Raw genomic sequence first — 24,447 nt, 5'->3', positions numbered from 1 at the left:
AAAAATCCAGCTAATGTATTCCTTTTTTCTAGAGTTCATTGCGTGATTGGAGGTGGAATCACTGGCCTGGAAATAAACATTACAAAGAGATGGAACGCTCTGATCCGAGAGAGAGAGAGAGAGAGAGAGAGAGACAACCATTTTAAAAATACTTTTCTTTTTCGTAAGTTACAAAAAAAATAAAGCTACCAGATGTTCTTTCTGTTCTACATACTTTGTGTATTTTCGTATTAACTAATTAGATCAATATTGAAATAAGAATTATGTTCGACTTTTTTTATCCACTGTTGTATTTATGTGAATAAATGAACACGTTCGGCTGCATGTGGTTGTTAGTTGGCACGCTCAGACGAAAGCACTTGGAACAATTCCAGCATTTACACTTATGCTCTGCACACTGCAGTCTTTGATTCCAGAGATATTAATATGAGATACAGCTTACGTTATTGGTGGGCGCAGCTTTGACCTTTACTACATAAGGCTGATGTCACCATCTTTTACGAGACTGATTTTTCTGGAATGACATTTTTTGACAAGGTATCTGTGGTTGCATTAGCATTCGATGGGGCCTGTATTAGTTGCGAAATACCACAAATGTAATAATAAACATTACATTTGTAGTTTATTATTAACACTGACGTACCCAGAAATTTTGTCTTGGGGGAAAGAGGTATTTATTCATGTAGCCTCCCGTGGTTGTATCTGTATGAACATGCCAGTTTTCTCTTTTAATTAATGAATGACACCCCTGCAGTGAAAGTAAAGAAAATGTATGTTGCTCAAAAGATCTTTTACAAAACTTTTCTCCAAAAGTTTGCGGTCAAATAATAATTTGAAGCATGTGATCGAAATGGATTTGTTTTGCTATTATAGTTTTACTAGCTTTAGGGGCCCCTGTTTTAGAGGTCACAAGCGCCGAATGGAGTTAAAACTTAGAATAGGTATAGGTATGTTGAGGGTCTGATGGCTCCGGAGATTTCTCCCATCTCCGCGTATGTTCTGTGTATCGAGTGACAGTACCCTGTCTATGCCAGAGGTTTAAAAATAATGTATGGGTCATGTAGTATGTAGTTTGTTTTGCCCATTGTTCATCCGGCCTGTTGGCCGCCGGGCCCCCAGTGGAACCCGGCGACGGGTCCCACTGGGGGCCCGGCCCATACCTAGCGACGGGGACGCCGGCCGGGTGTACCAAGAGACTAATTATACTCTGGCAGGTCCTGCCACTTACTTTCCTGGAATTTCGGTGACTAGGACCTAAAATAAAGGTTGGAGTTATCGCTGTTGATTTAAGTAAAATTGCATTTAGAAAGCGCTGCGTGGGGTTTTACGCTGAAAGAACTATTTCTAGAGAGCCTAAAAGGTCGGGTAAAATTTGATGTGATTTAAATTTGGACACGTGGAGCAGTCGCTGTACAAGAGAAAGTAATGGGAGGGAGGGTGTAGACGGGGGGATGAAATAGGAAGAAGAGTGGGTCGGATAGGAAGGTGGCCCCCTATTTTCATTGAGGCATGTCCATGCCCCACGACAGTGAAAACTTAGAATAATTGAATTTATAATATATTTAAAAATACAATTGTTATTGTATAAATCAGTGAGATAGTACGCTTTTTCATAAAAGTAACACCTCGCCGATAATAATTTAATTATTTTTGTGCAAACAAAAGCTATTTCCGATGTTGGCCATAGGTGTCAAAGTTCCTAGTGGCTTCCTGCTTTCCTCTCGTGGCAGCTACAGCAAGAAACTCTAAAATGTCCTCAGGTAGATTGACCAGTTCGTTGTTCGTATTTTCTTGATTTTAAATGTACTGATTGTAGGGATTTCACATTTTTATTTTCAAGTGAGATATAAATCAGTAAACTACGTTTATTAGATAGCGGAACGTACTGTGTTAATGTTGAAGACCTTTCTAAGAAGTGGATTAATGCAGTTGACGGTTTATCTCTCGACTACCGAGCAGTATAAATTAATTAATTTTATCAGATTTTTTTTTTTTTTTGTAAGAATATGCAGTAAATATGTTAATCTGAATAGCTTTTCGTAGCCTAGTGGTCAGGCGCGCGGGTGCATAAGTACACGTGCCTTGAGTGACCGGGGTTCAAGCCCGTGACTGCTGAATACGGTGCTGTTTCTTGTATTCTGTCTATCTCGTGAACTCCTCTGATCATTTGGTCGTCCCGGAGTATAAACAGAAAATTTATTTATTTTCATATCTAACCGCCCTCGTGGGTAGCACAGTTGGTAGGATCGCCATCCTCCCCCACACCGGGTGGAAAAAGACCCGAGTTCGAATACCGTCTACGATGGGAGGAATTTTTATGGGTCTTTTTCACAACGTGGCTGAATTAGTAGGTTTTAGGCGAGGGTAGCATGGTTCTTTCTCCCCGGAAACTCGGGTTTTTCGTCCAGCCAACAGAAAGTCGACCTCAGAACACATCCAATTTACAGACAATATACACGGTGCAATATGGCCTTAGTCGCCGATGCTCCTAAAATCCAATCCAACAACAACGTCTAACCTGATCGGGGCACGCAAAATCATGGTATTCACAGTAGCGAAACCATCATACTATCAAATCCACCACCATGGGAGGGAGGGAGGGAGAGAGAGAGAGAACATGAAGCAGAGGACCTGATGGCTGCTTTTTTATGTTTGTTAAACTAGCACAGAGGTATATTCGAGAAATTCGGTCGCAGTGTGTAATTTCGTTACTGGAACTGCAGCTGCCTTCCATATGCTCTTCCCGTGTCAGAAGAAAGGGGAAAGACTACCTAAGTAAATAATCTTTATTGATAACCAGTAATCTAACAAAGTGGCGAGACCATTACAGGAAGACGAAAAATGTCCCATATTTCATCATATACTGTAATAAATGTATCTTTATCTTTTACGTGATTTTGGAAATGTATATATATTATTAGATTAATAAGTACTTAAATTTGCATAAATGTGTGCTTTTAAAACCCATTTTAGAATGTTTGATGGAAGTATTTAATTTTTTTAGGAAGTCTTAATTTAAAAAACAAATGTCCTTACATGATGGTCAAATGTCGGGGTAGTGAAGCGGACTCGTAGACTTGAGAGCCGTTTGTCTTCAAATTAAAAAAAAAAAAAAAAAAAATTCGCTTACGGGGTGAAAATTTACATTTCAGATAATAGCATTGTTTTAAACTGTATTTCACACATGAATTAATAAGTGCAGTAGCATATTATAAAAATACTATCTTATAACCTGTAAAACGACAGGGAAAGTACTGTAAATGAGGGAGGAAGGCGTTGCATTGTTGTAGTCATTTTACATACAATTTTTTATAACACTTGAGGGGGAACCCTACCACCTTCTCCTGAAATCTTTTTTTATTTTATTTATTTTTTTTTATTTTGGTAGTTGTTGGTGCATAGGCTTCTGTGGCCATAATGCACCTCCCAAGGTTTTTGCAGTACTTTGATCCAAGCCCGAGGCGGGAATCGAACCCACGACCTGTGGGTTGCCAGGCAGGCACTTTACCCACCCGGCTAGCCCGGTCGGCCTCGGCTAACTGCAGCCTCAATTGAAGAAACCTTTAGAATTTCCTCCGGCCTGAGACTGGATTGGAATCCAGACTTCTCCAAACGAATAACAAGTTTTCGTTTGGAGAAGTCTGGATTCCAATATTGTCATGGAGGGCTCCCCAACAGTGAAACATCGCTACCATGTATAAGAAAAATTGAAAATCTTGTTTAACCAAGAATAAGGGTCAAAAGTTGATTCTTATTCTTAAGTTCATCTTGATTGACATTTTAGAATGTAACAGTCTGCAGTGATTATTATGTTAAATTTTTGAAATAAATATTTTGTACTTCATGAACCTATCATTTCTCTCACTGTGTTGGAAATAAATAAGTCGCTGTGTCCAATGTTCTTAACCCAAAAACTGACGATTAGTCCACTGATTGTGGTATCCTTTAAAAGAGATTCTAGATTTAGCCGTACGTTCGCGATAATGCGAACTTATTGCGAATATAGAACTAGTATTAAAATAGCATAATGATGCAAAGCAACGAATTTAATATGCATTTACCAAAAAAGATAAAAAAATCCTTTCTCATATTATTCCTATAGTCAGAAAGTGCTTATCGAATTCTTCCAAGCCCTCCATCTCGGCAACCTTTTGCAAGTAACTTAATTCAACTTTCCACAGCTTGCTGCCCGATAAATTTCATAAATTCCAGTCTACTGTCTTTCCCTAAGATTTTATAATTGTGCCATCTGTTGCTTGTCTCACTCATCAGTGAGAATATTCGTCCCCATTCGTTTTACTAATCTTCCCTTAGGTCCCTATACACTTCAATCAGTCACCCCCCAAGAGTTGTCAAGTTTGTTTCACAGCTAGGAGAAAATGGCAGTAGCTGCCATTTTTCAGCAGCCCATACTTGCAGTCTGTCCAAATCCACTTCAAGCAACATAGCTTGGTTGTGATCGTTAACCAATCTCCCTACTTTATGTTGTCGATAAACTTTTGACCGTTCCTCTGTATTATCTCCTAAATATCAATTAGGAAGATATCCAGTCCATTCTGAAGAATATCCATTTATGACCACCCTCTGTTGGCGCCTCCGTAGCCAGGTGGGCAGGAGCAACAGTGCGTAGCACACGCTTCTTGATTAGACCGGGGTTCGAGCCCGTGACCACCAAATACGGAGGATGCAGAAAGGTCAGGGGAAGACCACCATATAACCCCGGAGCAATATGGCCTTAGTTGCTATTGCTCCTAAAAAAAAAAAAAAAATAACAATAATCACCCTCTGTTCCTGTCTTTCAACCAACCCCCAATCTGCTAATATCTTCCTTCTATTATTCTGACCTACTGTAATTTATACAATAAAACTCATTAGGAACCATATCAAAAGCCTTACTAAATCCAGATAACGTTAAATTTGCTTCTTTCATCTAACTGCTTTATAACCTCTTTAGTAATTTATCGGATTTTCCAGGCAAGATATTCATTTCATGATACTATGCTGAGACCCGTTTAAGATGCCATTCTTGTCAAGATGGTTCCGTATAGCTCTTTAGCTTAAGATCACATAATTTTACCAATCACCGTAGTTGAGCTCGTTGTTCTATAATTGCCAATTACTTCTTTAGAGACTGTGGGGACGTTGGTACGGTTCAAAGGAATCATCCGTGAATTTAATGCCGATCAAATTAGATTAAGGGAAAAGGTTACCAGGTGTCGATATAAAAAAAAAAAAAATTCCGAAACGGAAAGCTCGTTAATGTAATATATTTTTTTGTAATAATGAAGTATGTATATGACATTACGATGCTTATGACGAACTGGAACGTCCTTCCACTGCTCTCTGGTCCATTTCGAGCCCTGATTGCATCCAGCCGTTACCAATGGTTGGATGAAATCACTTGCCTTTTTCAGTATAGCAAGGTGTGCACCACCGTCCCTCCTGAATGTTTACACCTTCTCAGCCTCAATAGCTTTCCAGATAGGTGCTTCTTAGAACAGTTCAACCTGGCTTCACCATTCTCCACTTAGTATTAATGGGGTATTTCGGTAGTAGTAAAATACATGTTCAACTCGGCCGCCATTTTGACTGGATTGTCGATTATACCACCACTGATCTTGCAAGGGATTACTGAATTTACTCTGTGCTTTTCTGCACACATGAGTAGAACGCCTTTTTCTTCCATTCTTAGACTATACTTCGTGAATTCGTTGCAGACGCGTGGGAGAAAGGATCAAACTTGTTCTTGTACTAGAAAACTGTTTACAGCTTTTTAAGTCGCGTTTCTCATCCATCTGAAGCTCGCAGTACTTTCAAGGAGATTCTAATTTTCAGTTTCTCTGTTTAAAACTTTTTGAAATATATTACCCAACACTGTATAAAATATCGGATTATTTGAACTCTTATTGAACAAATTTTTGGCCACATACTCGTTAGATCTAACCATCCTGTGGGATATGAACTAGGTATGTGTTAAATTGTATGTTGAGTTCAGATAGTGCAGAAAATTGTAAACAGTACATTTTTGTTGCTCTGCAAAGTCATTAACCTTCTTCTGGCAGCATATTTAATCAAAGCCACAGCTTGGTAATAAATGAGTCGTGCGCCTGAATGCGACCTAGTTTCGGGTTGTTTTAATTTAATTAAATTCAGCTGCGCTAATAAAAGAGGGCAGCTGTTTTCCCAAACTTGGAATATTCCCATTAATTATGGAGGAACAGGTATTTTTGTGAAATGAATTATGGGCGTGTCAAATTTCACTGGAGCATAGAGTGCATTTACTCTCGCCCCCACAGTAGGAAACACTGAAAGTTTCTCACGTCAGGTCCAAAGGTTAATATGTTCTTACCGTGAATTTGTTTATAATCTTTGAAAAATAATAATTATATAAAAGTTTGCGCGCATATGTTGGGACTACTGATTTTCAAGATAAATTGTTTCTCTTCCATAATTATACTGTATTGTATAAATGTGAGATATCTGCAGACGTAGTTATTGTTTTTATTAATATCATCCATTTTCTGTTTGTATTCCGGCATGGCCACAAAGGTCAGATGAATTTACAAGATGGAGAGAATACAAGAACTGTGCTGTATTTACACTGAAGTGGGCTATAACTACGCTCAACTCAATCGCGTGTACTACTGTGCACTCGTTTGACCATTCGGCTGCAGCGGCTTGTCTACTTACCCCCTATATTGCAAATTTCGTGTTTCTTTTATTGCAGCGATTGTCTTTTATTTAAGTACTTTTTTTTATATATTAGAAACTACTGTTTACAGGATATGACAATTAGTCACTAACTGCTTATAGAGATATAACAATTGTATGACCGTACTTGGACTACTGTGCCCAAAAATGGAGGTCGCACCAAAAAAAAAAAAAAAATATCACGCCTCTTTGAAAGAGGCCAAAGGTGCACATGTTTTGTGAAATCTGCGAAAGGGCACTCATATGAGAAAAGCCTTCGAATATTTGGGCTCTAGAGCTTGGTAACCAGGCACCTTAGAGGGGGAGACCTCATCGAGGTCAATAAGGCTTGAAATATGAAAATGTTATAAATGATTCAGAATTAATGCCATACATTAAAATTACAGAGAATTATATATATATACACTGAGTTGTAGAAATTTTCTTTTAGCTAGCGTGTTGTTGATTACTGGAATAAGTTACCACCGTGGGTAACTTATTCCAGTAATCAGTTGACAGCCAAAATTCAAAAGTGAGCTGGACCTATGTGAGAAGAGAAACACGTTATTTTCTTTTTATTTTTTATGCAGTTTTATTTTATTTATGTTTTTATTTTATGTATTTTACTTGTTTATTTGTTCTTTTATAATTTTTTTGTCCAATGTAGCAAAAGCCAGTGGCTTTCTTGCACTATATGGTGGCGAATACTAATTTCTACAATAGCGCCTCCGTAGGCAGGAGCGGCTGTGCGTAGCACACGCTTCTTGATTAGACCGGGGTTCGAGCCCGTGACCACCAAATACGGAGGATGCGGAAAGGTCAGCGAATGACCACCGCATATCCCCGGAGCAATATGGTCTTAGTTGCTAATGCTCCTAAAAACCAAATAACAACAACTAATTTCTACGCACGTTGTTTTATTAGCCAGTCCTCAAGCGAGCCTATACATTGTCATCGGTTTCGTACTGTTTTATACAACTTTTCTTTGTGTTGTTGGTATTTTATCTTATTACATAATGCTCGTGTCACTTCAACCACCTAGCTATTATCTTAGTTTAGTCTTCTTTCTCTAAGCCTCCACTCTCTATCACTAATCCGAAATATTTAAACTCTTGGTTTTTACTATTAAAGGGGCAGAAGATGATTAATTTATCCGTTTGGTCCTGTGTGCTAAGAGCTTTCTAGTAATTTTTATTTAATTTTGATCCTTTGCTCTCTTTTAATTTAATAAAACAGCTTTTCACTTTACAAGTAAGGAGCTGTTTCATTTAAGTAAAGGTTGAGAAATGAAACTCGCCTTTCTTCCTTCCCCTCCTCTCGTATTCTAACGTTACTAATCTAACTAACCCAACAGCGGCTCGATCACTAAGTGGTTTCGTCTATATATGGCAAGCTGAAAACCTGGGAGAAGAAAGTAGCACTCCCAAGACCCACCATGAGTAGTAAAACTACTACTCCTACAGAGTTTCGTGAGAAAGACCTCGCCCAAAATTCTAAACGATTTCTCCAACTGATATAAAATTATTTTTGAGTTTCACGTAAGGAGGACCCGTGAAGTTGCTGAGGTAACGCCAGCAGTCTATTGCTAGGAGTTATGATTACATCTGTCTGTAGGCATAAATTATGCTAGTCTGTTGTGATATGATGTCAGATGAGTATACTAGAAACCAGTGGGAACTAAAAAGAGACAAACGTCATACAGTTGAATTGTCAGCTAACTGACCAATCACGCCAATTTCTCGGGAACACTTGTAAAACCCAAAGTCTGTCATGAGTTCCACACTATTTTCCATTGAAATAAATAGCACCACAAATCAACTCTGTCCACGTGTCGCACGCGCTACATGTAGATGATTTCAGTACCTCTTACCAAGCGCGGAATTTGGGAACAAGAGAAAGATAACCACAATGCGCAATTAACAATATCAGTAAATTGCCCCAGAAAAACGGGTTTAGAATTCAGAACAAAACAGACAGTATGTGTGCACTTTTGTATAAAGTAAAATTTACATTCTAACTCCTGAAATAATACTGCAAGGTCACATAATATCGGGTAACCAAAGCGTAAATTTTCTTGGACTTGACATAAGTTATCTTCATAGACCAATAATTGGTCTATTTTATTCTTAATTGCTTCATAATGAAGCAGTTAAGAATAAAATCCATGAAAGGATTTTATTCGCAATTTTCTTAAAATCTTTATGAAAACAACATTGGAAGTAGATCGTTTATACCTTGCTCAACCTTATTTTAAAGCACTAGTTTATTCGAAAACAGATTACGGAACACCTGTCCTCGACTCAGCGCGAAAGAACGTCCTAAAATGTTAGATTCTATTCATCCTGGCGCACTGCGAATACCAACAGGGAACGTCTGCACTTCCCCTGCATATACATTGTCAATGTATATGCAATCTCTATACAGACATTAATAAATCACCTTTGTCCCGCAGAAGATAATAATTGACACTACTATATGCATATAAGATCCATAAGAGAACGTCCTACCTAGGGAGAATAGGCGATCCTATTCTCCCCATGATGGGAAAACATATACAGGAACAGCAAGTGCGTAAGCCAACCTCTGTACATCCACCACCAAGAACTACTGAATAACGCATAATCTCTGCATAGATAATGTTGAAAATCTGTAAGGACATATCATGGTACTGTACCACGAAACTCGTCCATAGCGTTGTGGTCGTTGCATATAAAACTGGAATAAAAACGCGTTACTGAACGCCAACTTTCAGCAACTAAGGCCGCCGTAGCCTAGTGGTCAGGCGCGCGGGTGCATAAGTATACGCGCCTTGAGTGACCGGGGTTCAAGCCCGTGACCACTGAATACGGTGCTGTTTCTTGTATTCTGTCTATCTTGTGAACTCCTCTGACCGTTTGGTCGTCCCGGAGTATAAACAGAAAATTTATTTTTATTTAAATGCAGCGAATAGGGCTCATTATCCCAATCAGTTACCAATGAACAATTACCAACACATATACGCACCAGTGGCGTAGCTACCATGTGAGCAGGCAAGGAAATTGCCTCCGGGCCCTTTAGGGGCCCGGCGTCTTTGGCTGTCTCCTGTTTTTGCAATTTTTATTAAGTAGGGGCCAGAACATGTTCTTTACCTCCGGGCCCAAAAAAGGGTAGCTACGCTACTGATACGCACACATACATACAGATAAGTCAAAATAAGATGACCACGTGGAAGCATCAGCAGTTTTTTCTTCAGAAGTTTGGTGTTAAACCAACTTGCAAAAGAATGCAGTGTTTACGCTGTATAATTAGATAGAAAGTAGTTCAGATAGCCCTAGGAGTGTAATATACTCCGATTCCTTAATGTAATCCAAGCCGTACAAACCACATGCAATATAAATCGTCCAGTTCTTCAGCAAATTAAACAGATAGTAATAGACTTAAAGAAAAAAAAAAAAAAAAGAAAACAGAATGCTTTTCTTCTAGATACCAGGACATAGGGGTATAAATGGAGGTAACAGGAAAAAATATCCCCCGGTAAAAATATACCATTTTCTAATTATTATTATAATACTTAACAGCATAAAAATATCCCCGGATAATAGGCATTTTCTTTCTGATTGTTTTGACATCGTGGAGGGAAGGTGCTTAGCTGAGGTAGTGTTTCTCCCCCATCCCTCTGTTTTAAAACCGATAAACGAGTTCAAGTGGGGGATAAAACCTAGGGGTATCAACCCAGGACAGTGGGAGGGGAAGTAGTGAGTGGCACCTGTCAATCAGTTCATTGTTTTTTGACCGTTAGTCAAAATATGCACTTGTACCCAAGATCTGGATAATAATAAATCAAATAATAAATCTTATTATTATTTAATTATAATAAGATTATTAGTAAATAATCTTATTATAATAATAACAAGAAAATAGGATATTTTTTCCGGGATTCATAAATGGAAATGAAGAAGCTAATAGAACAGCAAAATCAACCAAAAACTATCCGAAGTAATCGTTTCAAGTTCCACAACGATCACAGATAAGTCACTCAAAACCGTTATCTAACACAATGGCAGAACTCTTGCAAAAATAAACATCTAATAAATTATAACAATAAAACCATAAGTTGAGCATTGAAAGAAAGTTGTTCTGACCAGGATACGGATAGGACGTAAGTATATCACACCTGGTTGTCTCTACTTCCGATGCCAAACACGTGACACTGACCAAACAGTTAAACATATACAGTATTAATAGAATGCTCGTCATACGAAAACAATCGAAGGATTTTCACATCGTTAAATAAGGATAGGCAAAACATCACCTTAAAAGATATCCTAGGCACTCACGGAGACAACATCTACCGTATGCAGTGGAATGTCAGGCCGACCGGGCTAGCCGGATGGGTAAGGTGCTTGCCTGGAAACCCGCGGGTTCGAATCCCGCCTCGGGCTTGGATCAAAGTACTGCAAAAACCTTGGGAGGTGCATTATGGCCACAGAAGCCGATGCGCCAACAACTACCAAAAAAAAAAGAAAAGTGGAATGTCAGTGTAATTAATTCCTAAGGGCGAACAAAATAGTGTATATTCGTTATCATGAAATTTCGTTACAGTGAAGCGCAGTAAAAAAAAAAAGTCCGAATAAGTTACACGTTACAAATTTAATTATAACAAAACTTTTTTTTCTTATTGTATGTAGTTTTATATTTTTTAAATAAATTTAAAAATAATTGTTTTTTTTATTCTTGTTTTGAACGAAACCAAACTTTTTTTTTAAGTGACTCAACTTTTCAACTCATATTTAACAATATATTTTGGAAAACTAAATACTGTAGCTACCAAACCTTTTCAAATGTTATATTCAGCCCATAAATGGTGTTATTCAGTAAATTTACTCTGTCAGCGTTGTGCACAGAGTGTAATTACGAATCAAATTGCAAGCGAAGCTTAAAAACGTGATTCGTACAACCACAGATTAGTAGGTACAGTACTTATTTCGAGGGTTTAGTGTCAAACAACGTTAACTACAAAATTTCATTTTCTTTTTTGCGATAACTTAAGTTTTACTTTATACAAATATACTGTATCTTACTAGTACTTTAAAGGTTAGTACTTAGACTGCAAGTACATTTTCAGTAAACCAAGAAATTGTCAAATGACTTTTTTTTTTGGTTAATTACAAAAAAATTAGACAAAATGATTTTGTAGGTAACGTTGTTTGACACTAAACCTTCGATTTACCCGTACCTCCAGCAGCTTCTCACAGCTATTACATAACCGGACACGCTCTCTGTGTCTTATACAACGCAAGCGCAGTGGTATAACTTATATCTGAGCGTGCTCAGAGAAGCGCGTTTTTAAAGCATGCGTGTTTGTGTAACATCTGATTGAACTGCATGGCCGATGTGTTAAGTCTTAGTAAGCTACAAGAAAAATATTATTATTAAGTTGTATAAATGGAGCCCAATCAGCATTATGTTTCCCGTGTAAATCAACTAGATGCTGCAACTCTAGATAACGAATTATATCTGCTTCTTAAAAGTCAGTTGAATTCCGCTCTGAAATATATGCATCCTGGCTTCGTTCGTTTTGATCAAGAATGGGACACTTTACTGAAATTGTGTTTGCTGAAATTTTCACTCCTTCAGAATAATGCTACAGTTGGTCAGCAGTTGCTGGAATTAAAATATGTAGATAGTTCTGGTAAAGCAGCTCCAAGGTACAAGTTGTATTTATATGGAATATTTTCAACAATAATTCCTTGGATTAAAGTAAGACTAATTGACTGGTTACGGCCTGTGATGAGTGTTAGTGTTTTGGATAGGTGGAGCAGTAATTTATCCTGGCTCGAAAGTATGGTGAAAGTTGCACAGTTAATAAATTTTCTGTTATTTCTTCAACAAGCGAAGTACAGAAATGTTTCTGAACGTTTACTTTGCATGCGAAATATGGATGCTGCTCCCCAGGAGTTAAGGGAAGTACAGTATGAATACATGAACAGAGAATTATTATGGCATGGTTTTGCTGAATTTTTAACGTTCATATTACCCTTAATAAATTTCTATCGCTTGAAAGGTATTGTGAAAAGATTTCTTTGGCCAAAGAAAGTAGCATACGCTTCTAGAACTGCAACAGATTTATGCCACTGTGCTCTCTGTGGAGAATGGCCAACTATGCCTCATGATATTGGATGCCGTCACGTGTTTTGTTATTATTGCATTTCGAGTAATGTTATGGCAGATCCACAGTTCCGATGTAATTCATGTTATCACTGTGCTGAGGGTATTAGTAACGTAAAGCCTGTAGCTTTAATATAGGATCATTATATAAGGTTTGTTGTCAGTTTCTTCAGTTAAAATATGCATGGTTGTCATTTAGTGATCCACAAAAATATTAGTGTTAAATATATATTGACTAATTATGTACAGTTGACCCAAATATATATCAAAACTTGATTTTGCATGCTTCTTACAAATGAGTAATGTATATATTTCTTTTATAGTAGTGTTTATTGACACTAGTTACTGTATTTATTTTTTTTAAAATTAATAAATAAACAAGTGAAGAAAACTACATTTGAAGTCATTTCTAAATTTAAAAAAAATCACTTTTATTTGAATGCCAGTGCAACATCATTTGATAAACATGACAGATTAGCACACATTATCACAAATGAAAATAATTTTACAGTTATTGTTTTGAAGCCCATTGGCCCAAACATTCAGATTCATTTTGTGTATTATATATTTTTATATAAAGCTTTGTTATAAGTTTAAACAGTGTTGTCAAAAACGAAATGCACAAATTCATTTTTCATAAATGTGAAGTGAAGCAAAGGGTAATATAACAAGGGTAATATAGTTCAAAAGAGGAAAAAAATCAAAAATTTGCTGGAATGATATTCTTGCATTCTCCATATTATTATATATATATATATATATATATATATATAAATTTTTTTTTTTTTTTTTCTAAACAAAAATGCTGAAATACTATTCAAATGTATTTTAAGACCAGCTGCTATCTGTCATGCTATCTAAAACTTATGGAAAACGTTTCTTAACAAATTAAATGATACAGATTTGCCATAATCATGACACATGAATTTCAATGACAAATCCATGTCAAGAAGTTAGTCTCATTGCAACCCTTCAACATACTATTGACAAATTGTAATAGTTGTGCTTCATTTACGATAAGGAAAGAAGAAATTGCGGATGTGATGATGATCCAGATTCATCCTGGCAAATCAAGTGAATTCTGCTTACACAAGGTAGAAACTTCAGTTTCTACCTTGTGTAAGCAGTAATTTTCAAGTGCAGTTTTTAATAAATTATGAAAACTATGTATGAAACCATTTCATTTACTCCACACAAAAATAGTGCAGTTATAGCCTTTTATAATAAGCTTGGCGTGTGTAAATTATCTTCATATTACACCAGTTCTTTACAGATATCTAGTTCTGAAGTTTTTGAATAAAGGATAACGTAAAGATAGTATTAGCTATTTAAAAAAAAAAAAAAAAAAAAAAAATTAGTGGTGGGAAATAGTATTTTACTTCTAAGAAAAATTGCTTTAAATTGACCATCTCTCCGGAATAAGAAGTTAATGTCAATGCCTTAGCCAAAAGTAATAATACAACAAAGGTTATGATTATCAAAATTAATAATATCGTGATAATCATATTTTAATATTATACTGAATTTTGCCAGCAGAGATAAGGATGTGATTATCCTGTTGTATAAGGCAATGGTAAGTCCACATCTTGAGTACTGCACATACTGGGCTGGAAGTCTCATTTCAGGAGGGATGTTGATCTGTTGAAATAGGTGCAGAGAAGGGCAGTGAGATTAGAAGGGAACAAAAGGGTACTCTTACCAAGAAAGGCTTCAGTTCTGCAAATTGCAGCATCTAGAAACTCCAAACTAGCTAGTTTAGGCACCTGCTAGGAGATTTAATTGAGGTGTTTAAGGCTTTGAATGGATTGAATAAGTTAAGGTTGATTGCTCAGACAACATACATGAGGGGACATAAATTTAAATTGAGGATGGATGGTTGCAGGATAGAAGCGTGAAAATTTGTTTTCAATGTGGGTAATTGATTGTTATAACAATCAGCTATCCACACTGGAAGTGGGTGGTTTGATGAATTTGAGGAAGAATTAGGCAAATTATTAGTGAGGTCAGAGGTTATGTGGGAAGATTTTTTCCCTTTTTAGTTGTATAAACTTACTTGCATTTGTTAATACTAATAATAATGTATCACAACTAGGAGTTGTGATAGATTATTATTAGTATTATTATGTTAATAATGAGGTGGTTTACTTAGTTGTTTCTAATATAAGTTATTAAAAGGTAAGCAAAGGTATCATTAGTTTTAGTTATAAAAGCAAGACCTGAGGGATAAAGTGCAACACAAGATGTGCAGTTTATTGACTGAAACATAAATGAGAAGGTTCTAAAAGTCTGTTCAGGTTGCACTACAGTTTTTATCCTGGTTTAACAGTCAACGAGCATGTAGAGAATTGTGGCAGTGAGGAGCTCCGTGGAAATATTTTCAGCAGAGGTGTGTGTGGTAAAAATTACAATTAGTAGAGAATCATGTGGCGCTACAAAGTGAGATGCCTACTCAGGTGAAGAGAAGATATTTTATTACTGATGATGGCTGCTGAATGGACACTGTATTCCAGGCAGGTATTATTTGCACTGCTGGTGTTTGTAAAAGAATACTTGGCTATACTTCAAATATGGCCAAGGCCATATTTGAAGTATCCAGATTACACCACTGACATTCACACTAATGCAGTTATAGTAGTGGTAAGCGAATGTGTCATCATTGACCATTTCAAGAACGCTTGTTATGTAATGTGTACAATATTGACCTGGAAAGAGAGTAGTCTCAAGTATATGATTTATAGTTCTTGTAAGTCACTTTTCTAGGGACAAGTAGTCAACTTCAGGAATTGTCCTCGGCAACTGGAGATGTCTGGTGACCTTATTCTATATGCCACAGCATTTGGAGAGATATTTTCTTAAGTGAAGTTACCTCTGAGGGCAGAACCATTAACAATAAGCAGGATGAGGGTAAAAGTAAACTGCAGCCATTATCAATTCACTGCAGGATGGAAGCCTCCTTAATGGATGAGAGTATTAAGGATATATTGTTTTGACTATCTTGCTCTTCTGAGCTTAAATCAATTAAACATGACATAGTATGTAATGTTGGTGAACTGGCACCTTTTCTGATGCTCCAGCAGCTGAAGAATGCCCTCAGTGAAAAGGGAATATGGACTCTCTTAGTAAAACTTTGATTAGTTGAGTGTCTTGCTCTGGGTAGATGGCATATATCCATTATTTTGAGGGAAGCAGTCAGAGCGTTTACCATACCATTAAAGTTAACTGGGGAAGAGGGATTTCCTGGACTAGGGGTGGTTCCTTTGGACTGGAGAAGCATCAATTTGTCATCCTAGAAAAGATGTTTCTAAGAATGAAGTAAATAATTACATTAGTCTGTCCTGACTTCTTTAGTAGGGAAATATTGGAGGCATCAATTAAGAATGCAATGCAGGATATTTGAATAGAAATGGGATCCCCCAAGAGAGCACAGCATGATTTTCTAAAGGAAAAATCTTAATTGATTAAATTATTAACTTGACTTGATAAAATTATTATAACATGGGTCACTTGTTTTCTTTGACAGTGACATTGTTTATTTAGAGTTTAGCAAAGTATTGATTCTGGCCTGCACAAAAGATCACTGCTCAAACTGTAACATATTTGGATTATTGGATGGCTATGCAACAGAAGGTAGAGAATCATAGTTAATGACTCTCTGCCTTCTTAAAAAATGACTTTGATAAGGGGATACAGGACAAGACATTGAAGTTTCCAGTACAACAGTTGACAATGGTTTGTGCACTTGGGGAAATATATGGACTCTATCTTGCATTGTTCAAATATGTCTGTGTGTATGCATGTTACTCCATGGCTGCAGCTGGCACTAGGAGTGGTTAGTGATAAGAAGGAGAGTGGTTAATGATCAGCGCCTTTTCAGGATGACTTGGATTGATGTCATGGTTGATTAGATAAATGGTAGTTACAGTTTTATTACTGCAAAATGCAAGGTTTTACCCTTGGGAAATAACCACAAAATGAGTTATACACTTGGAATTAAAAACAATAGGGAAGGAAGAAAGGGATTGGATAGGAAAGAGAAATTTATGATCCAGGAAGACATGAAGATCTCCATGTGCAGTTTAGGCAGGTTCCAAGGAAGGTTGATATGATTTATTGAACAGTTGCCTGTAGAGATGTGATGTTATATACACTGTGCTGACACTTAATTAGGTACACCCCTACTGTGCACACAAATGGTTTGTCCCACAAAGTTGCAAATCACATGACCACAATTGTGGATAAAAATGCAGCAGAACAGCCTTTCTAGTATCAGTTAAGCATTCAAACCGAAGCAAGAATGGGGAAAAGGAGTGATCTAATGGACTTCGAATGTGGCATGGTAGTAGGTGCAAGACGTGCTGGACGAAGCATCTCTGAAACAGCAGTACTCCTGAACTTTTCATGTCCCACAGTTTCAAGAGTGTATCGAGAATGGTGCAACGAACAGAAAACATCCTTTCAACGGCACTCCTGTGGAAGAAAATCACTTGTTGATGAGAGAGATTAGAGGAGGATGGCTAGAATTGTGCAAGCAAACACAGGCCACAATGTCGCACATCACGTCAGAATATAACCTTTTGTTCTGGTGTGCAGAACAAAATATCGCAACGGACCACTAGTCGCACTTTGTCGCAAATGGGCTACAACAGCTGACGGCCATGTCGCGTACCTTTGTTATCAATAAAGAACAAGAGAGCACACCTCCCGTGGGCACAGCAACACCAGCACTGGACTATTGAAGATTGGGAAAACAGTTGCTTGGTCTGATGAGTCGAAGTTCCTGGTGCATCATGTTGATGGAAGAGTCAGAATTTGGTGAAAACGACGTGAATCTATGGACCCGTCATGTCTGACGACTACTGTGCAAGGTGGTGGGGGCAGTGTGATGCTGTGGGGAATGTTTTCTTGGCACATGTTGGGTCCATTGATACCCATAGATTCACATCTGAATGCCACATCGTATCAAAACATTGTTACTGACCAAGTGCATCTGTTCATGTTGACAGTTTTATCCTCAGTCAGATGGTTACTTCCAGCAAGATAATCCATCGGTGCACAAAGCCTGAATCACGAAATGGTTCCAGGAACATGACAATGACTTTTTTCTTTGCTGCAGTGGCCCGCTCAGTTCTTCGAATCTCAATCCTATTGAACATCTTTGGGATGAGCTGGAAAGGGCTGTTCACTGCAGACCTACACCTCCATCGAATCTCAAGGAACTGCGTGACACACTCATGTCTGCACGGTACTCCATTCCTGCACAAAGTTTTCAGCATCTTGTTCAATCCATGCCTAGACGAATTCAGGCTGTTTTGAAGGCTTAAGGAAGCTCAACATGCTACTAGGTAGGTGTACCTAATAAAGTAGCAGCACAGAGTATATATATATATATATATATAATTCTTGGAAGGGTCCAAAGACTGATTGGCAATAGGACATCATATGAGGAGAGACTGAATAAAGTAGGCTGCAGAACTTGATAACTAGGTTTCTAAGAGAGGATTTGGTTGAGATTTATAAGCTACTGAGAGGGGTCAGGAAAATGAAATTTTTATGATATTAAATGATGCTAAAACCAGGCATATAAATTAAATTCGAATTGAGTATGTTGGTGATGCAGTGGATGGAAATAATGTTGTTAAACTGGCAACTTCTGTGATACTTCAGCAGCCAAAGGATGTGCTCAGTGAGGAATGGTCAAGGATCTCTCTCTCTCTCAGGATTTTCTGCATAATGTGGATAGTGTAATACTATAAACTTTATCTAGGGATGTTCAAGGGGACTAAACATTATAGTAATGTTATTTCTTTATGAATCTGTAAGTTACTACTGATGATGCAATATTTTTTTTCATTATTAACATCCTTTAGCTTTCATGAACTACTTTTGCCACTTGTTTTTGATTTGGTAAATAAAAAATTAGTGTAATGTAATGTTTAAGTTACAACATTGATTTTGTTTATAACTTAAATTGCTCTTGAACCATCTTCTTATTGTTTTAAATAACACATAAATTGTATAATCCCATTACTAATGGAGTCATTCAGATCTTTGAAATGATGGTTAAAAAAAAACATTAACGCTATCTTTATATTGATGCTGTTTTGTGTGAGCCGATTGGCACTGTTGTCATCAGTGTTCATCATGAAAAAGCACATCTATGGATATTGATTTCAACCCCCTTTCTTAAGAGGTGTACATACAGCTGAATTTTTGAATGACTTGTAAAACATTATATATGCATGCTTTTGATAAAGCATCTTTTCCAGTACTGTTTGTAGCATATCCCATTTGATTTATTCTATATATTTCTGAAACTATTTTCTAATGTTGAAACAAAGCTTATGCAACCTTTTATTTGAATTTATTTCAGGAAATTGTAGAGTACTTTATACACATTCTCACTAAACAGCTTCATGTACATGACTAATGCAAATATAAAATGTGTTACAATGAAGAAACTATTTCAAAAGTATATTTAATCACCCTTAATAAAACAAGTACTATTAATTGTAGTGTTATGTGACCATTCTTTGTAACCTTTTCTATTTTTAACCTTTGTAACCTCGTAACCTCTTCTATTTTTATGTCTTTCGCATTAAAAATATAGGAAACTGTATTTTTAATTCTGTAACTCTTTAAAGTTTTCTGTATTGAATGTATTGTAAAATGACACATTTTATAATACAGAAATATTAAGAAAAAAATCTAGTAGTCATATCAGCAATGGTATTTGTCTTTAAGAATCCACGAAAAAAGGGCAATGTTTCTCTTTTTTAGTGCTTTAGCTTATTCAGTAAACTTCCTAACTTAGCAAAAACTATCCTTGTAAATGACAGCAATGGTTGATTGTACACTGCTTGTATGAGCTGGTGACCAATTTGACATCACTTTAGAAAGCTGAGAGAGAGAAAATGAGACTGTCCAGTGTGAATACAGCTGGAAAAATGTATGCTTCATTAAGTCTGTTTAATCTCTTCCATAAATAGTGACTTACTAATGTGCACAAAGAATCAATTTAATTCCCCATAACCAACGGTTTTGCTGCCATTAAAATTTTAATTATAATGGTTGCAAAAAAGTGAAACTAAGCAACTTTGTCATTACATGCGAGAAATTGATATATTGGATTTCTCCAAATTATATCATTAAAATCAGACTGCCATGTAAATCTTTTAAAGATTTTGTTCATCATATAAAGATAACGACTGATAAAGATTTATAATTCTTCCTTGGAAGACTTATTTTTTTTACCCTCCAATGCAAAAAATTTTTTCTATGAAGCACATTCATTGTTCTCTCAATACTGTAGTCATGCAATTTAAATTGACATTTACGGTACATGACATTTTGTTATGACTTTGTTTACATTTAACAAAGTAAACTGTTATTTATAGTATTAATCACTAGCACTGTCTTTTAGTCATTATAAATGACTAAAGTTCAGTTGTTAGTACTTAATATTCATTGTAACGTGCTTCTTCAAAACTGCTCAACCATTAGGTATACTCTCAAAAATATGAACTTTTAAAACCTGGCACCTCTCAATCCCCAAGGGTGCCAGATTTCAAGGAGTATATTGTAGTTTCAAAAGGTTAAGAACTTATAACTAAAATAAGTTAATAAATTTAAAAACTTATATTTAGTTTATAAATATATATTACATAAGAATAACACCTGAGAAGATAAAAATATTGGGTGTACTGTTTGCTAAATTGGATTGAATTTTGATTTGAATATTTTGGAAAGAACTTACAAAAATTCACAGTGCTTGATGATACTATCTTGTCCCCTCCTTTTTTTTGCTAACACTTTCAAAGGATGCAAAATTTGGGAAATAAAATGCTAAATAAATTAGAAAATATTTTATAATAAGACTATGTAAAGAAGAATTTAGTCTGCTTGCACCCCATCTTGTCAGGAACTGCAAATCCTCAGAGAATGAATGAAACAAGGGCAGCGTCACTTCAGTAATCTGCAAAGTTTGTAGTGTGAATACATTCAGTTAGTGAAATTAAAATATGCATAATTAGATCTGAATACTGAAATATTTTATATCTAAGAGTTTTTTTTTTTTTTTTAACAGCTCTTGACACAAAGAATACTCTGGTCAAAAAGCAAGTATTTGAACTCCTCTCTGCTGTCAGTGTGTATTCTGATAAAGGTTATTCCCTTGCAATAGATGCCCTTGACAATTACAAGGTAAAGTTGTGTATTTTAACCTATGTAATTTAGCATTGCAAAATTATAAGTATAATTATATACTTTTAGCTTTATAATATGTAATGTCAGGCCACACCTTGAGTACTGTAGGCCACACTTGAGGCCTCATTTTAAGAAGGATGTAGAGCTGCTGGAACGAGTACAGAGAAGGGCAACAAGATTAGTGAATGGAACAAAGGATTGCTCTTACGAAGAAAGGCTTAAGTTTTGCGAATTACAGTGTCTGGAGACTAGGCACCTGCAAGGTGATCTGATTGAAGTGTACAAAGCCTTGAATGGTTTGAGCATGCTCAATGCTGATGAGATTCTTCCTCTTGCTCAGAATAATCACCTGAGAGGGCATAAATTCAAATTGAGGAAAGACAGATGTAGGATAGATGTGCGGAAGTTTCCTTTAGCCAGCGGGTAATTGGTTGGTGGAACAGACTTCCATCCTTTGTTGTGGAAGTTTATAGATTAAATAAATTTAAGGCTGGGCTGGACAGGTATTTGGAACGAACGGAGGGGTGAAATGGGAGAGTTTTTTTTTTTTTTTTTTTTTTTTTTCTGGCTGATGCTGCATAAGCTTGCTTTCTTGTATCATGTGTCTCTACTAATGCTTAAAAAAAAAAAAAAAAAAAAAAAAGCTAATGATTGTAAATTGTCATTTGTGAAATATGTGTTCTTCACAAAATAGTGCAGTTTTTTTGAGATCAGCAGCAAATAAACTCCTCTGTCTTTTGGCAAATGTGAATCAACAGTATTATTAGTAATAGTGTGCAAAGAGGAAATCTGCTGGAAAGGTTTGGAGGGGAATGGAGTGTTCATTTTAGTAGTTAATGCAACATTAAAAGTAAAAGATTAAAAAATAGTTAAAGTTTAAAAATATTAAGATTATTTTAATATTATATATTTTGTATAATCATGTATACTGCCAACCTTCTGGTTAGCATCAGCTGCCTCTAATGTGAAAGTTAACTTTGCTGTAGAAACCCGTATCCTTAAGTAGGCCCTCAAACGTGCTCATTTTCCCATCACCCTGTTCACACCATGGCTTCTTGGGGAATTTAATTCCCTCTCCCCACACCATTTTTTGGTAAATAAGATTAACTTCATGATGAAAGAAATGACAGTAGAATTAAATGACAGGGATTTTGTTGGAATTATTATTCCACCTGTCTGCCTTCGAAACTTATCCAAGTTAACTTCACATCTGAATAGACTAGTCAAATCTGACTGTCAGTGACCAAACTTTACAGTACAGCTAATGATAAACCTCAATATTAATGCAAACCAGTGGTCACAAAATAAAGAATACAAATAGATTCATTTAAGAAATATGTGTTCATGTAAAATTGTGAATTAAGCTTTCTGTAAATCCCTCTAATTTCTACTTTTTTACTTTTCCTTATAATGTAAAGGCTCTTTTCTAGTGTCTTCTGGTTGAACTTATGTACTGAACTTGGGATTATTAGTAGTGGCAAATGATGCAAGAAAACAAGCTCGTACAGCATAAAAAAATAATAAGCCCCCCACTTCTCATATCACCTGTCCATCCCCTCTAACAATTTGTCTGGTTCTTCCTTGAATTAATTTAAACTACCCATTTCCACAACACCAGATGGAATTTTGTTCCAACGATCAATCACCCACTGACTGAAGGCCAATTTCTAGACATTTATCCTGGTTAACTTCCTCGATTTAAATTTGACTCCTCACATAATCTGAGCAAGAGGAAAGATGCAATCAGCATTAAGCTTGCTTAATGCATTCAAAGCCTCAATCAGATTTTATTGCAGGTGCCTAGTATCCAGATGCAGCAGTTTGCAGAACTGAAGTTATCCTGTATGAGCACCCTTTTATTCCCCCTCCCTAATCTTGTTGCTCTTCTTTGCACCAGTTCGAACAGATCAAATCACTTCTTAAAGTAAGGCTTCCTCCCAGCCTGTTTGCAGTATTCAAGATGGAACTAACCATTGCCTTGTACAGCAGGATAATGATAATCGTCTCCTTATTTCTGCTGGCAAAATTCCTGTATGTCATGACAAAACCCAATGAGCTGTCCTAGCAATCCATCTGCATTTCTCAGAAAACTTCATGTGTGACTGCACAATTACTCCCAGGTCTTCTTCATTCTCCACTATCTTCAGTGTTGTTCCACACAGTAGGTATGTTATTCTTGAATTACTACCCATTATGCAATACCTTGCATTTGTCAATGTTAAACTTAAATTGTTACTTCTTAGCCTATCTGTATAATTTTTGTAGATCTTGTTGCAGTAGCATATTCTGATTATTGTTGTTAACCACCCTGCCAATCTTCATATCATCTACAGACTTAGACTTTAAGCCTGCTATGTCTTCATCAATATCATTAATAAATATGAAAAGAAACAGTGGGTCCAGCACTGAACTCTGGGGACCTCCATTAATAATAGTAGTCCAAGAAGAGCAGTGCCCATTGATAACCACTCTGTCTTCTACCATTCACCCTCCATCCATAGAAGTAACTTTCCTCTGATACAACTCTCTTCCCATTTGTACAGCAGTCTTTTATATGGAAGTGTCAAAATCTTTTTGAAATTTAAGTTTATGATGTCAAAATTTATTCTTTGCATCCAGTTCCTTTTGTTACTGCATTACAGTGTCCAACCAGATTGGTCAGACAAGATCATCCATACTGAGTACTGTAAGGCTATATTCCAGTCTAGATGGTTCCACATTACTTTTTCCCAGTGACTCCATAATTTTTTGTGGAACAGAAGTCTAGTTAACAGGCCTGTAATTACTCTTGTCACCCTTTGATCTTCTTTTTGAATTGGTGATACATTGGAACATCTCCAGTCCATAGGGACATCACCTGAATCCATGGATGCTCTAATAATCATGGCTAAAGGTTTGCTTATCTCTTTTTTCTGCCACCTTTTAATATAATTAGATAAATCCCATCCACTGAAGTTGCCTTCTTTACATTTAACTTTAATAATTTCTCTTCCACCTTCCTCTCAATTAACATAATATTATTTAGCTTTCTGTTAAAATTTGATACTCTTCTTTCAACCCTGTCCCTAATGTTCCTCATGTGAGTGTGTAGATGAAAAATATGTATTCAGTCTGTCATTAACCTTGAGCAGAATTATCAACAGTTAAACCATTCATATCTTGTAGACCAATGTGATTCATTCACTTCTTTCTAGTGTTTACTTAAGTAAAGAAGTCTTTGCTACTTTTCTTTGTATTATTTGTGAGCGATTTCTTGTAATCTCCTTTGTGGCTTGATTGCAAACTAGTCCATATCTACTGTAGGCTTCTGTATCACTTGATAATTTATATACATCCCATGTATTTTTCTTCTCTTCCATAAGTCTCATCATTTCATCTGACATGTATTTAGGTCTAATCCTTGAACAA

At 36.4% G+C, this 24,447-nt stretch overlaps 2 protein-coding genes across 2 annotated transcripts in view; both read left to right on the top strand.

The window, feature by feature from the left end:
• Positions 1-24,447, top strand: part of LOC150090892 (inverted formin-2-like) — a 203,543-nt gene that overhangs the window by 52,504 nt on the left and 126,592 nt on the right. The window contains exon 2 of the mRNA XM_090376423.1: positions 20,921-21,036. Coding sequence (XP_090232549.1) covers positions 20,921-21,036 — 116 coding nt within the window. The remainder of the gene's footprint in view (positions 1-20,920; positions 21,037-24,447) is intronic.
• Pex2 (peroxisomal biogenesis factor 2) lies at positions 12,069-13,024 on the top strand. Its single transcript, XM_090373418.1, has one exon. The coding sequence runs from the start codon at positions 12,115-12,117 to the stop codon at positions 12,973-12,975; it is 861 nt and encodes a 286-aa protein (XP_090229544.1). The 5' UTR covers positions 12,069-12,114; the 3' UTR covers positions 12,976-13,024.

Source organism: Mastigoproctus giganteus, chromosome 1, assembly GCF_048544385.1.
Source record: "Mastigoproctus giganteus isolate SK-2022 chromosome 1, ASM4854438v1, whole genome shotgun sequence".
NCBI lineage: Eukaryota > Metazoa > Arthropoda > Arachnida > Uropygi > Thelyphonidae > Mastigoproctus > Mastigoproctus giganteus.
The sequence above is the reverse complement of the archived record's forward strand: the minus strand, read 5'-3'. Positions and strand labels throughout refer to the sequence as shown.

Excerpts from the sequence above, each read along its gene's own strand:
- Pex2 (XM_090373418.1), top strand. The coding sequence starts at position 12,115 with ATGGAGCCCAATCAGCATTATGTTTCCCGTGTAAATCAACTAGATGCT.